Source organism: Mustela lutreola, chromosome 4 (genome assembly GCF_030435805.1).
Source record: "Mustela lutreola isolate mMusLut2 chromosome 4, mMusLut2.pri, whole genome shotgun sequence".
Lineage (NCBI taxonomy): Eukaryota > Metazoa > Chordata > Mammalia > Carnivora > Mustelidae > Mustela > Mustela lutreola.
This window is the reverse complement of record NC_081293.1, coordinates 104,746,704-104,761,357: the sequence shown is the minus strand read 5'-3', so window position 1 is coordinate 104,761,357 and position 14,654 is coordinate 104,746,704. Positions and strand designations below refer to the sequence as shown.

At 49.7% G+C, this 14,654-nt stretch overlaps 1 protein-coding gene across 5 annotated transcripts in view; it reads right to left on the bottom strand.

Annotated features, from left to right (window-relative positions):
* COBL (cordon-bleu WH2 repeat protein) overlaps positions 1-14,654 on the bottom strand; it is a 261,854-nt gene that overhangs the window by 162,004 nt on the left and 85,196 nt on the right. For all 5 annotated transcript variants that reach the window (XM_059170611.1, XM_059170614.1, XM_059170613.1 and 2 more), the window contains exon 2: positions 1,345-1,548. In XM_059170611.1, coding sequence (XP_059026594.1) covers positions 1,345-1,548 — 204 coding nt within the window. The remainder of the gene's footprint in view (positions 1-1,344; positions 1,549-14,654) is intronic.

Genomic DNA, 14,654 nt, shown 5'->3' with positions numbered 1-14,654 from the left:
GAGATTTGTAAGATGGACATACCCCTTTGCACATCAAGTTGCCACCGTGAATCTTCATGACAAAGTTTAAACAGCATAACATTTCAGGGAGAATTCAAATCCTGATATTTTAAAATAAAATCCTTCCATTGTTCTCCTCATAACCACCAGAATAAAATAAAAGCACCCACAGTGATGTGATTTCCACCTTTATCCATTTTTAAAAATATTGGAGCAAACTGCTTTTTTAAGAGTGAAATACACCTGAGGTGCATGGGTGGCTCAGTCGTTAAGGTCCTGATCCCAGGGTCCTGGGATCGAGCCCCATATTGGGCTCCCTGCTCGGCAGGAAGCCTGCTTCTCTCTCTCCCAGTCCCTCCCGCTTGTGTTCTCTCTCTCTGTTAAACAAATAAATAACATCTTTTTCAAAAAAAGAGTGAAATACATCTGATCATATCTTATTTTCCAAGACATACAACCTCTATTCACTCCTGCCTCAGAATTAGACAAACTATATTTTTACGCTGCAAAGTTTCCATAGTTGATCACTCCATCACACTCTATCATAAAAACTATATAAATGCTGAGATTTAATTTTTTTTTCCCATGACTCTGTGAAAATGTGTTCTTATAGATCGAAGTATCAGGAACAACAGCTGTGGCACAAATCGATCAAACAACATGATGATGTATCTTGAAATCAGAAATTCTATCGGTAATAAAGTTCTTAATACTATGATCGCAGGAGGCTTTGCCAATGTTTCCAGTGCAGCTAATGTGGGAAGAGGAAGGGGTATGTGACCTTGACCTCAGGCACATTCCCAGGTGGGTCAGGTGTGAGAAAGGAATCCAGTGGGCATCTCAGGGCTGGAAACTGGTTGGGCTGGAGCTCAGCCGTAAGGGCAGACATGCTGTGGAGGCTCCATTTGGAAAACTGACCGCTGACTGCGTCTACACCTCTGTGGGCCAGCCTGTCAGCGGATGGGGCAGGGTCGAATCGGGAGGCTTCCCCAGCTGCATCACTTCCATGCCAAGGAGGCTGGTGCAGACCCCAGGGACTGGCTACCTACTTGGAGAAGCGTATGGACCTGTTACACCTGCTGCTTCCCCCCAGCTCGCCCTCCAGCAGGACTGAGCTGTGCAGTCCTTGCACCCTCGGGATGATGGTGAGTCGAGGAGGGGCGGCTTAGCCAATGTCATCCAGGTGAGCCACTCTGGATGATCACCTGGACCCAGCTCCGTGTCCCGGGTCCCAGGTCTGCCTGACAGGGGAGTGAACACAACCCCACACGACCCACTGTTCAGTTCTCCCTGGACCTGAGGCCGGACGGCAGTGAGCCCTCCGCAAGGTGCCCGGACCCTTACCTGCCACTGACCACACTCTTCTTCTCCAGCCCGCTGGGCAGAACCACGGTGACAGCCACTGTGCTGTTCCTCAAGTTCTCCTTCATGTGCAGCAGGTTCTGCGCGGGGCCGGGAGACACGTCCCGGGGAGGCTTCTGATCGCTTTGCACATTCGCCGTGGCAGGCTTTCCAGGAGGAGGGGGGGCGCGGGCCTTCATCTTCTTCCTTCAACAGTGACAGCACAGAAGGACTGAATGAGACAACAGCTTCCAACTACGACCTTAACACCATCACCCTTGAGCGTCCAGCAGCTTTCTAGGACTTTCCTTCATGACAAGCCATTTTAACTATTTCTCCCTCCTCAGAACAGCCTTCTGAGGTATATAACCCTTTTAAAATTGATGCATTGGCACACTCTTCAACACTAACAGAAAGGGGACAACTAAGAAGAGGTGAAGCATGCTGGAAAGGAAAGGATCGGCCGAGAAATGGATTCCCACCAGGCAGTGGCACGTCACAATCTGTACAGATCGAGGAGTGGGATGGTGTAGCAGAGTTTGTGTGGACCAGCCCTTTCTGAGCCACTGAGTGGGTTAAAAAAAAAAATCACACCAAGTTAACGTGGACTCCCCCAGTGGTCTGCCCCACTCAGCTTGGATCTCTGTCTCAGTTCTGGGTCCAGGACCATGACCAGCTGCAGACCTGGAATCCACAGACCCACGATGCTGGGGTTGTTAGGACAGCATCAGGGTGCACTAAATTACCCAGAAAGCCCATCTGACCAGCACCTTCCCCTGGGCCCCCCTGCACGTAGACGAGCCATGGGATTGTCGCCTTATTCCCGGCTATGTTTTGGGTTCTCAGTTCACTTTGCAGGAGATTTGTAAACACCTGGGAACCAGTCACCCACTAGTCAACCATTTGGTATCCTCCAGATCATTCAGGGAGGCAAAAGACCTTACTTGATACAGGTATTTTATTTTATATACAAGTATGTCTCTGTCTTCACGTATGTGTATATACATGCACATACAGAGATGCTTATGTGTGCGTAAGGGCCTCATCTTACAGAGACCGCAGGTATTTTATAATAGCTAGTATTTACTCAGCGCCAGGGCCTCTGCTAATAATAACCTTAGGACGTTCACCTCATTCAAACAATTTGGCAGCTGAGAAAATTGCATGTCCAAGAGATCTGTAGCTCCCCTGAAGGCCCATGGTTATTGGTGTTGGAGCAGCGATGGAGAGTGGACGTGCCTGACTCCCAGGGGCCGCTCCTGCCCACTTCGCCCTCCCACCTCCTGCCACAAAGAGCTAACGAGCTTAAACTCTCCTGCAGAGCAATCTTCTTGGGGGCACTCTGGCCCAAGGTATCAGGCACGGTAAATCCATTTCTAGAAACTGGTCGCAAAGAAATAACTCCCCAATTATTTCCCCGTGGGAAGTTCAAAGGTGCTCAGTACCACATAATTTACAATGGCAAACAAACATAAAATAATCGAACTGCACGTCAGTAAGAGACTGTTTCAACAAACTATGGTACTTCAAAACAATGTTATGCTGGTACTAGTTAAATACACTTTAAAAGTATAGGATTTGATGTACCGAAGTACTGGATTCAGATTTTTTTTTTTTTTTTTAGAAAACAAATACTATTTTAGAAAATTCCATTTCTAAGAGAATTATGAATTGTAGTCATAGATCATAGTCTAGAAAGATGCACACAAGAATCTCCAGGATATGTGTCATATCACATTTTGCTATTTTCACTTCTATGCACTTCCTAACTTTTCTATAATATCACCTATAAATGCATTACTTGTAACATGAAAGAGGTCACTTAAAATTGAGGGGGGAATAGCAAATGGGATTCAGAGCAGACCACGAGCTCCTGCCATTCATGTCACTGGTTAATGTCAAGACTCAGATCAGATTGACATTCCAGTCTCCCCCTCTACCGGGATATGTAGACATAGATTAATTCCCTTTTTTTCTTGGTGAGAACCTTATATTGGTGTCATAACCGTTATCATTTGTGCCTTCCTCTCATCCCTTACATACTTCCTTCATTTTTAACTTGCAGAAATGAAAGCGAAGTAGTCGGCATATTGCGGGGGGGGGGGGGAGGGGCTGTATGTCACTAATTCATCGACCCTCCCAATGACACTCTGAGGAGGTACTACAGTTATTCCTGCTTCATAGGAGAGGAGCATGGACACATCTTGATAAGACTAGAAAACAGCAAAGCTAGCAATAAACCCAAACGATTTTCAGTGCTGCATTCTCCAGCCTGTTATGAAGAACGGATGCCACCCATTCTATGGATGGGGAAGTCGGGACATGGAGAAGTAGGTTACAGAGTCCTTCACTAATCAACCCTGGGTCTAGGGCTAGATGCTCAGGCTCCCAGAAGCCCACCTGCTGTTCACATTACCTCCCAAAGGTGCTTTTGTTGTGGGAAAAGAAGTGCTTATTTTTTAACATGTTGGGGAAATGAATACATTTGCTCAGGATGCTCTCTGTTTATTTCTGGATACTAATAAAGCTGGCTTGAACTCCTGAGTCGAGCAGGAAGCAGCTCCTGACGCATTTATTCTATCAGCCGGCCCCACCACAGGAGCGGAAGTGGGGAGAGAGGAAGAAGGAATCACCAGTCCCCCCAGCATTCCTCACACGAACAATCTTCCCAGCTCCCAGCACAGCTCTGATCACGGACACCTGCATACATGCAGCATCCTCCTACCGTCCAGCCTCAGCCAGTGGATCCTGCTGCCTCCCAGAATGCCCTCATTCCACATGCAGGAGATGAGCTCCGACCACCGGGGCCATGCATCTTCTCACACCGGACTCTGCGTGGTGCACTCTGACCCCACCCCCACACAGGACCTACAGCCCCGCAGGCTGCTGGGATGTCCAGCGAAGCTTTCTGTTCAGCACAGTGTTACGTGCGTGTGTGTACACGTGTGCATGGGTGTGCATCCCTGCACAGGTGTGTTGTGAACATGTGTATGTGAACAGGCGTGTCTGTGCATGTGCAGGCCCGTGCGTGTGCAAGCACACATGTGTGTTTATGCAAGCCTGTGCATGTGTGCTCGCGTGCGGGCCTGCCTGTGCATGCACGCTGAAGCTAGCCAATGCTGAAAAAACTGGAACAAGTCAAAAAACGACATGAATTTCTGGCTCTGGTAAGATCCAGTAAGTCCCCGAATTCCTTCATAGCAAAAACTGGGTGTGTGCCTCGTTTTGGAGTCTGTGACTCAATGCCATCACACCTGTCCCCTGCAGGGCTACGGCTAATATCCAAAGCAATGGCACAGCCTGAAATTCAGGGGACTCCCTCGACCATCCATCATGAACCCGCCCTTGCTCCTCCCCCACTCGCCTGGCAATCGGTCTAACGTTCCCCGTTCCTGGAAAACCCACAATCACACCCTCTTGCCTCTCCCACATCGTACACCCTGCCTGGTACGCTTTGCTCTCTTGAAAACACAGCTCAAAAGCACTTCTGAGAAGCCTCTAGATGCTCTGGGCCTGAGGACACAAGGCTGAGACCAGTGCCCCCTCCTGGCTGTACTCAGGAAGCACATGGGAGGCTTACCAAGCATCCTAGACCCAGAACAGACCCATGGAACATGCATCACCCGAGAGCTGGTTATGCTATCGGATCGCAACATTTCTCCAGACCAGAGCCTCCTTAGCAGCAAAATCGCACAGCATTTCCATTGCAATTTCTTTATCATTTGATGAAAGCAACTGACAGATTATAAATATATATGTTGATAAATTCGTGACGTTGCATTTTTATTTTTCACAGAATAATTATTTTGAAGAGTGCACGTGAGAAATTTCCGTCCACACCAGAAATGGTGCCTGGGGTGTGGATGGAGTCAAGGCCCCACTTCAGAAGCAGTGTGGGTCCATCAGCACAGAGACCTCGGGGGGAGAAAGCCGCTCCACGCCAGCCCAAGACACCGGACACATACACCCCCACTGCTGTCGACCTCCCCATGTGGCAATCCCGATGCCCCATGTCTTCAACTTCATTTAACATCTCTGGAAGGCAGCAGATGCTTTAATATTTTAAAGATTTCATTAAATTATTTGAGAAAGAGAGAGAGAGAGAGAGAGAGAGAGAATGAGCAGGGGGAGGGGCAGCGGGAGATGGAGAGGCAGACTCCCGCTGAGCAGGGAGTCCGAAGCAGGACTCAATCCCAGGACCCTGGGTCCATAACCTGAGCTGAAATCAGACGCTTAAATGACAGAGCCCCCAGGTGCCCCAGCAGCAGATGCTGTATTAAGACTGTTTATATTCTCCACATTGAGTGTGCTGCCCTTCATATCTATAGGTATTAAGGTGGGGGGGAATAGCTAATGGGTCATGTCTACCCTAGGGGAAGACAGCATTATGGGCTGCATCTGCTCAGGGTGCCGGAGTGCTGTGGTTTCTCTAAACCACTTTTTCTCACATGAATCTTTATAACCTAAGGGAGAGGATCTACTGCTCTCATTTTGCTGGTTGGGGGACCCGTGAGTGGGTGGTTCCGAATGAGAGCATCCCACAACTATTTGGGGATCATCTTTTTCAATGTCACTGAGAAAGGGGAGGGAAGCAGAAGGTGGTTTTGTGTCTGTTTTGTTCAAGGGAAAGGCTTGGCCACTGCTTGAAAGAGGGTCCGGTTGGGAAGCGGGCCAAGGACCTAACTTACCCATAGCCAGTGGGGATCCCAGATCACCTGTGAGAGCCAGTGTGGGAGAAACTGCTGGAAGGCGTGGTGGGGAGGTGCACTGGCGGCAGCAGCCAGAGCAGCAGCCAGAGCAGCAGCCAGAGCAGTGAGCATGAAGAGTTCTGGAGACAAGCAGCCTGAATGAGAGGGTTAGCCTGTGTGTGTGTGTGGGGGGGGGGGTGCATGGGCAGAGCGACCATGGGGGGAAGACAGATGAGTCCGCAAGAGCGGGAGGAGGACCCCATGATATTAGGGTTCCAAGTCTCTGGCTCCAGGGCAAGGGTCAAAGCAGCCCAACAGAGGACACACTGTGGGAGGCAACGACCAGGTGGCTTTCAGTGACCTGGGTCTGAGATGACACTGACATTTCCAAGCAGAGGCAAGGGCGGGCAGGGGAGAGGAGCCTGGGCCTCGACTGAGGACACCTCTCTGAATGCTATGGAGGTCCCCGCTTGGAGCCAGCCACCAACAAGCCCGTAAGTCTGCAGCAGGGAGGGGGTGGAGGACTGAGCCAAGGCACAGTGGTCGCCATTTGGCCTGATCTTGGCCTTCTTGTAGTGTTGGCTGGCTAGTAGGTTCCAGTCTCAGACATCATCCTGTGTGTCCCAGGTAAGCCATGAGGATCTGAGACACTATGCATGGGTTTCTTCTTTCTGGATCTCAGTTCCTTTGGGGACATTGGGGGCTGGATTACAGGACACTTATCACAGAAAAATAGGAAACCCAAACTACTGCTTTTATATTATAATTAGGATTAGGATGGCCACTACCCTCCCCTCCAAAAAAAAAAAAAAAAAAAGAAAGAAAGAATGAATGAAAGAAAGAAAGAAGGAAAAAGAAATGTTGGCAAGGATGTGGAGAAATTGGGACCCTTGTACTCTGCTGGTGGAAACGCAAAGGAGTGCAACCACAGCGGAAAACAGTACGGAGGTTCCTCAAAAAAATAAAATCAGGTCCCCTATAATTCCTCTTCTGGGTCCAGGAACACCTTGGCGGTGGTATGGGTTTGGTTCCAGAGCACGCAAAACAGCAGCTACCATGGTTAAGACCAGTCGGATGAATTTTTGGTTTCCAGTGCACGTAAAAGTACTGTTTATACTGTACTGCAGTGTTTGTGGGCAACAGCATTACGTCTAAAAATACAATGTGCACACCTTAATTTAAAAACACTATACTGGGGCACCTGGGTGGCTCAGTTGGTTAAGCGTCCAACTCTTAATTTCGGCTCAGGGCATGATCTCAGGGTCCTAAGATTGAGCCCCATGCCAGGCTCCCTGCTCAGCGGGGAATCTGCTTGACAGTCTCTCTCCCTCTCTCCCTGCCCCTCCGCTGCTTGTATTCTCTCTCTCTCTCTACATAAAGTCTTTACAAAAATAAAAATATATTTTTTTTTTGCTAAACAATGCTAGCCATCATCTGAGCTATCAGGAAGTTGTATCTTTTTGCTGGTGGAGGGTCTGCCTCGATGCTGACGGCTGCTGACTGACCAAGGTGGTGGTGGATGAAGGATGGTGTGGCCATGGCCATTTCTTAAGCTAAGACAACAGTGAACTTTGCCATGTCGATTGATCTTGCTTTTGCGAATGCCTTCTCTGTAGCATGGGACACTGTTTGGCATCTACCCACAGAACTTCTTCCAAAGTTGGAGTCCGTCCTCTCAAACTCCACTACCGCTGCTTTATCAGACAAGTTCCTGCAATATCCTAAATATGTTGTTGTCCCTTCAATGGTCTTCACAGGATCTCCACCAAGAGTGGATTCCATCTCACAAAACCACAGTTTTTGCATGTCCATAAAAAGCAACTCCTCCTCCGTTCACGTTTGATCCTGAGCCTAGCAATTTAGTTCCATCTTCAGGCTCCACATCCAGTTCCAGTTCTCTCGCTCTTTCTACCACATATTCAGGTACTTTCTCCAATAAATCCTAAACCTTTCAAAGTCATCCATGATGGTTGGAATCCACTTCCTCCAAACTATTGCTCATGGTGATATTTTGATCTCTTCCCATGAATCACAAATGTTCCTAATGGCATCTAGAGTGCTGAATCCTTTCCAGAAGTTTTTTTTAATTGACTTTGCCCACATGCACCAGAGGAATATCCATCTAAGGCAGCTACAGCTTAAGAAATGTAATTTTGAAAGACAAAATTACTGCTTGATCCATGGGATATGGAACGGACGTGTTGTGGCAGCCATGAAAACAGCATTTATCTCACTGTCCATTTCCATCAGAGCCCTTGGGAAACTGGGTACACTGTCAATGAGCAGTCATATTTTGAAAGGAACCCTTTTTTCCGCAGTAGGTCTCAGCAGCAGGGTTAAAAGATTTAGTAAAACGTGCTGTAAACAGATGTGCCATCATTCGGGCTTTATGGCCTTATTTACGGAATGCAGGAAGACTGGATTCAGCACAGATTTTAAGGGCCTTAGGATTTTCAGAATGGTCACTGAGGATAAGCTTCAACTTCCAGTCACCAGCTGTATTAGCCCCTAATGAGAGAATCAACCTTTCCTTAGAAGCCAGTCACTGATTTCTCTCTAGCTATGAAGTCCTAGATGGCATCAGTCTCCAACAGACGGCTGTTGTGTCTACACTGGAAATCTGTTTAGTACCTTGCTTAATTCCCTCAACCAGATCGGCTGCTGACTTGCTGCAGCTTCTCCATCAGCCCCACTGCTCCACCTGGAGATGTTTCTTTCCTTGAACTTCACGAACTAACCTCTGCTAACCTCAGACTTTTCATCGGCAGCCTCCTTCTCAGTCTTCATAGAACTGAAGAGTCAGGGCCTTGCTCTGTATGGGGCTTTGGCTTAAGGGAATGTTGTGGCTGCTTTGATCTTCAGTCCAGACCTTTAAAACTTGCTCCATATCAGCAATAAGGCTGTTTTCCTTTCTTATCATTTGTGTGTTTGCTGGAAGAGCGCTTCCAATTTCCTGCAAGAACTGTTTCTCTGTGTTCACAACTTGGCTCACCAGTTGTCACAAGAGATCTTGCTTTCGGCCTATCTTGGCTTTCAACATGCCTTCCTCACCGAGCTTAATCATTTCTAGCTTTTGATGAAAACTGAGAGACGTGCAGCTCTTCCTTCACTTGAACACGTAGAAGCCATTGCAGGGTTATTGACTGAGCTCGTTTCAACACTGTTTTGTCTCAGGAAATAGGGACACGCGAGGACAGGGAGACAGAAGAGGAACAGTGGTCTGTGAAGCAGTCAGAACACACACAACACTGATCAGCAAAGGTCACTGTCTTCGATGGTCATGGTTTGTGGCGCCCCAAAACAACAATGGCAACATTGAAGATGGCTGATCATAGATCACCCGGACAAATATAATCATAATGAGAAAGTTTAAAATAATGTGAGAATTGCCAAGATGTGACACAGAGACACAAAGTGAGCAGATGGGGTCAGAAAAAATGGCACTGGTAGACCTTCTCGATGCAGGGTTGCCACACATCTAACAGTGATAAAAAATGCAGTATCGGTCACTGCAACAAAGCCAAGCACAATAAAAGAATGTAGCTCTGTATATACCCAAAAGAACTGAAAGCAGAGACTTGAAAATGTCCCCCCAGGTTCATGGCAGCATTACTCACAATAGTCAAAATGTGGAAGCCACCTAAGCACTCATTACCAATGAATAAGCAAAGCATTCTGGAATATTCTCCAGCCTTAAAAGGGAAACAAATTCTGAAGCATGCTACAACACAGAGGAACCCAAGGACATTATACTAAGTGAATAAGCCAGGACAAAAAGACAAATACTGTGTGATTCCCCTTATTTGAGGTTCCTACAGCCATCAGACTCAGAGAGACCAACCGTAGAATGGAGAGCACCAGGGGCTGGGGGAGGGCTGGATGGAGAGGTTTTGTGTAACAATTTAACAGTTTTGGTTGACCAGAGTTTCAGTTTTGCAAGATGAAGAGTATGGGCGATTGGCTGCACGGCAGCGTGAATGTTCGGAATGCTACCGACCACACACTGAGAAATGGTTAGCACAGTCAATTTCATCTTATGTGTAGTTCATCACAACTGAATCACAATAATTTCAACCTAATAAAATTAGATGTTCATCCTGGTAGTTGTAGAATGTAAGGCAGACTTACTGCCAGGGCTGTCTTCTGTCCCTCAGTGGGCTCCGTCCTAGGGACCCCCCAGCCCAGCTCCCCAGCACGGAAGGAATTTCTTGCTGAGCACACTGGGGGAAGAGAAGGTGGATGTACCACCTGCCAAGGGTGGAGGGAGGCTGAGGGCCCCTTAGAGCAAAGGGGGTGGGTGAGGCTGGACTCCCAGGGGAGGGACCCCTTTGGGAGCAGGTCCAGAGGGTAGACGCAGGTTGCCAGACTAAGCTTCACTGTGCATGAGGGGACAGTGATGGGGCCTCCTCTGCCTCCCTCTGGAATCCTCCTCCACCCAAGGAGCACCCACAATACCTGAATTCCGGCTTGTCTTTTCAAGGATGTAACTATGTGTCAGTTCGAGAGCAGAAGCTGCCCAGGTGGACAGACACACCAAGCTCCTCTGAAAGTGAGCACTGTCTCCACATAACACGGTCACAGTGCCACAGGCTCCCTCCACTTGTGAAGGACTGCGCTGTTCCCACGGACCCAATCAGCTTCACTCGTCCTCAAACATCACCACACTGCTAAGCCTGTGACTCCCTTTGGGAAGGTCTGTGCAGGTGCCATCGAGTTGGGACCTATCCGACCCTATGGGGCACGTGGGCAGTAAAAAAGCAAGGCCCCTCCTGGGCACGCCCCAGGCCGGTGACCCAGCTGGCAACCCTGCCTTTGTTCTCCACACTGTCAGGGACAAGCAGGGCTGGTCCCATATACCTCAGGGACTGAGTCACTGAGCAAGCAGCATCACCCTCTCTGCCACCCTGTGCTCCCTCCAGGTACGAGACTGGGTGTGCCCCAGCAGAAACTATAAAACAACATAATATATACAAAAACATCTATGGGATCTCAAAGGTCATCACTCAGAACACCGGACAGTTTTCCCTTCAAACCAACCCATATTTCCTGTCTAAATTTCAGGGCCGTGCTTGCTAGCTCCCGCATCAGCTGGGACGCCGCTAGCCATTTTCTTCCCAGAGCTCGTCCACAAGCAACAGAACACTGAGATCTGCTCCCTCAACGCGAGGCCATCCAGGAGGCCGTGGGCTGCTCGTCTGGCACCACCTGGGCCCAGTGAGTGCAAATTCCAGGGCAGGAATCCAGGCAGCTGCAATAAAACCCAACTCCACAGGAGCCCGGCCAGGCTGGGGGAGCCCGGGGCAGGCAGGGCCTGGAGCCTGCAAAGGGAGAGTCCCCACAGCTCTCTACTCTAACGTCCCTGGAGCAAAGTCCAAAGGGCTCTCTGCTTTATGTGTGGGTTTTTTTCCCCCTCATGCCTCAAACAGTTTCTCAGTGTTCACAATCAGCGGACACTGAAGTCAGTGGTCATGCTGATGCCGGCTCACCCACCTGCCAAGCCTGCATGATTGATGCCCATTTACCATCCGGCTGCCCTGGCAGGAAACAGGATGAACAGTATCTGCCTAAAAGGAATTTCAAAGAGAAAGCTGGCACACCCCATTCCTCCCTCTTTGGATCCACTGAGAAGCAAAAGCTCTGGCTAACTGGGTCTGTTTTCGCCGCGGGCAGAAGGGAATTACCACTCTCTCCCCAAGATTCTTCCCGAGCAGGAAGTTTGCTTCCTTCTAAAAGATTCTGAGTTAGAAACCAGCCGCCTTGGTTCTCAGGGTCACTTTGCCGCCCCTGTCAGCCTGGTCTCTCCTGCTGGCAGCTGGACAAGGCCTCCACCTCCTCCCATGGAGGGAGCAACCTGGAAGCGGGTAGGGAGCCCTAGAGGAGTCAGCGCAGGCTCCGGGCCTCACCCCAGGCTTCCCGAACCTGACTCCGCATTTGTCACAGTTGGAGATTCCTGGGTGCAGTAGTGGTTGAAAGGAAACATCAGAGAAAGGGGTATCCTTCCAACAGGACTTTCCTAATGATGCCCTGGAACATTATTTTTGCACGCTTATGTAACTTGTCCCATGGGGCCACCTGGGTGGCTCAGTGGGCTAAGCCTCTGCCTTCGGCTCAGGTCAGGATCCCAGGGTCCAGGGCTCGAGCCCCGCATCAGGGGTGTGTGGGGGGGTCCCTGCTCAGCGGGGAGCCTGCTTCTCCCCCTCCCTCTGCTCAAGTGCGCTCTCTCTCATATAAATAAATAAAGTAAAACAAAAACAAAAACCTCAAAAAACAAAAAACCCCAAACCATAAATGTGTCCTGGGAGCCAGTACCAAGTGCATCTGAGAAAATCATCCTGCAGGGAACCAACGTGGTCGACCCCATCACGTCAGGACCATTCCAAGACTGACGGTACCAGATCTAAGTCGCCCTCCACAAGCTCACCGTCTCCAAGGCAGGCCGATGCGACCCGGCGACGGCGCAGGTAAGGACAGAAAGGACGAAGGACAGGCCGTGCCACTCAGGTATGATAAAGGACTCCGGACTTAGGCTGTTTCAGGAAGTCACCTGCCAGCCGTGATAACAGAAGTCGGTGGGAGGTGGCAAGCTCAAGGGCGGCATGAGGCTGCTCCCAGCAAGGACGTGAGAGGGAGGCAGGGGGCTGAGCGTGGACTGGATTGCCGAGACCCTTGTGCCTGTCCCCAAATGGCTCTGAGCACAGCAGTGCCTGCTCCTGGGGAGCATGTGCCCACGGAGAAGCGTGCATGTGCTCACGGAGAAGCGTGCATGTGCTCACGGAGAAGCGTGCATGTGCTCACGGAGGAGCGCGCATGCGCCCACGGAGAAGTGTGCATGAGTGCACGGAGAAGCGTGCATGTGCTCACGGAGGAGCGCGCATGCGCGCACATACACCCATTCCGACAGCTCTGGAAGGGAAGCTCAGAAGCCATAGCAATTCAAAGCTGCGGACCGTCAGATCCAAAGGAGAAGCGCATGATCGCAGGAGCAACAGGAGAGGGACTAGGTTAGAAAGAGTCAGGTAGAAAGCTCTACATTAGCAGGATGGAGGGGAATGAGAGCTCGTTCTAGAACAGTGTGTGCTCTAGCTGGGGGAAGATGGTGTGGGTCTGGTATGAGAAGCTAGAGAGGAAGGAGCCTGCTGAGAGGGCCGGCTCTTCCCGTGGAGAGCCCCGGAAGGTGAAAGTGAGGTGCTCAGACCGGTGCGCCAGGGCCCGGCAGGTACAGCAGGACGACAGGACGTTGCCCGTCCACCCAGCAACCTCGACTAGAGTCTGGGGGTGGATAGTGTCCATTTTGCCCTGTGGTTTCCGTGGCCCAAGCTGGCAGAGATGGGGACGAGCGCTCCAAGTGGAGCAGATGGTGCGAGTGGGAGGGGCGAGGAGGTGAGCTTTCCCAGGGTTGCAGGGTCCCGGCAGCCCCCACTCACTTGGCTGGGACTCCAGTCAGTACACCGTGAGGATGACAGATAGCCATTCAGGTGCTTCTGCAGTGCTTCTGCCCTGCCTTCTAGCAGAAACAATCACATTTCATGACTCTGATGGTGCTGGTTTCAGAGCCGCCAGCTTGGGTACTCAGCCGGCTAGGAGCTTCTAGCTGCGTAAGCCATGGCTTTCCCCACCCAGGCACTGAAGGCATAGCATGGGGCTCACGGACACTCCGGGGCTCTGCCCATGAGGCTTGAGCTTGAGTTTCCGTGTAGACTGAACCTGGTAACAGAAGTAAGGTGACTGGCTCAGGACCTGGCAGGGAGTAGGTCTCAGAACAGCTCTCCTGTCTTTACGTACTCTCATGTGCCCAAAGAGGGCATCGGACCCAGGGAGAAATCTAAAACAGACTTACGGCAGTGTGAAGTTCATTTATAGCAAAAAGGTGCACCTGCGCAGCATGGAAATTTCATCAAGTCACAATGTGTTTGAGTGTGCCTGTTTAGTTTTTTAAAAAACAGTGTTCTAAAATAATTATAGAATTCTTAAGTGAAACTTTTGTGCAAGAAACCTCATCTTTAAAACACATTATTCTTCAAAGCAGAGTTCACGAATCCCAAAAGATCTACAAATGGAGTTGTTGGCAGCCTAAAGGGTGAAAGATTTTTTTTAACCTGCAATCGTGTGTGTGTGTGTGTGTATTTTTTTTTTAAATTAGGAGCTTCCCGCATAGGGTCATCTGCGTTGTATTCACTGCCACACTGTTCAGTACCAATGCTGGGTGGGGTTGGGACCACACCTGCAGCAGAGACTGAATAATGTCCTCTGCACTGTGAGGGTCAAGGGATCCATGGTGGTCCAAATCCAGAGTTCTTGCACTGCTCCAGAACTGACCACACTTGTTCTCTGTTGCCCAAAATTGTGATGAAAAGGTCCTGCCTTGTTAATTAGACATGTGGTGTTAAAAAGGCAATGGCAAATATTTGATTTAAGTACTTCTCAGTATCAAGTTCATATACATTATCGAACAGGTCCATCAAATTAATGGGATCTTGTTATCTGCATTAAAAAGCCACCATAGGGGTGCCTGGGTGGCTCGGTTGGTGGAATGTCTGACTCTTGATTTTGGCTCAGGTCGTGATGCCAGGATCATGATACTGAGCCCCACACTGGGCTCCACGCTCAGTGCAGAGTCTGCTTTGG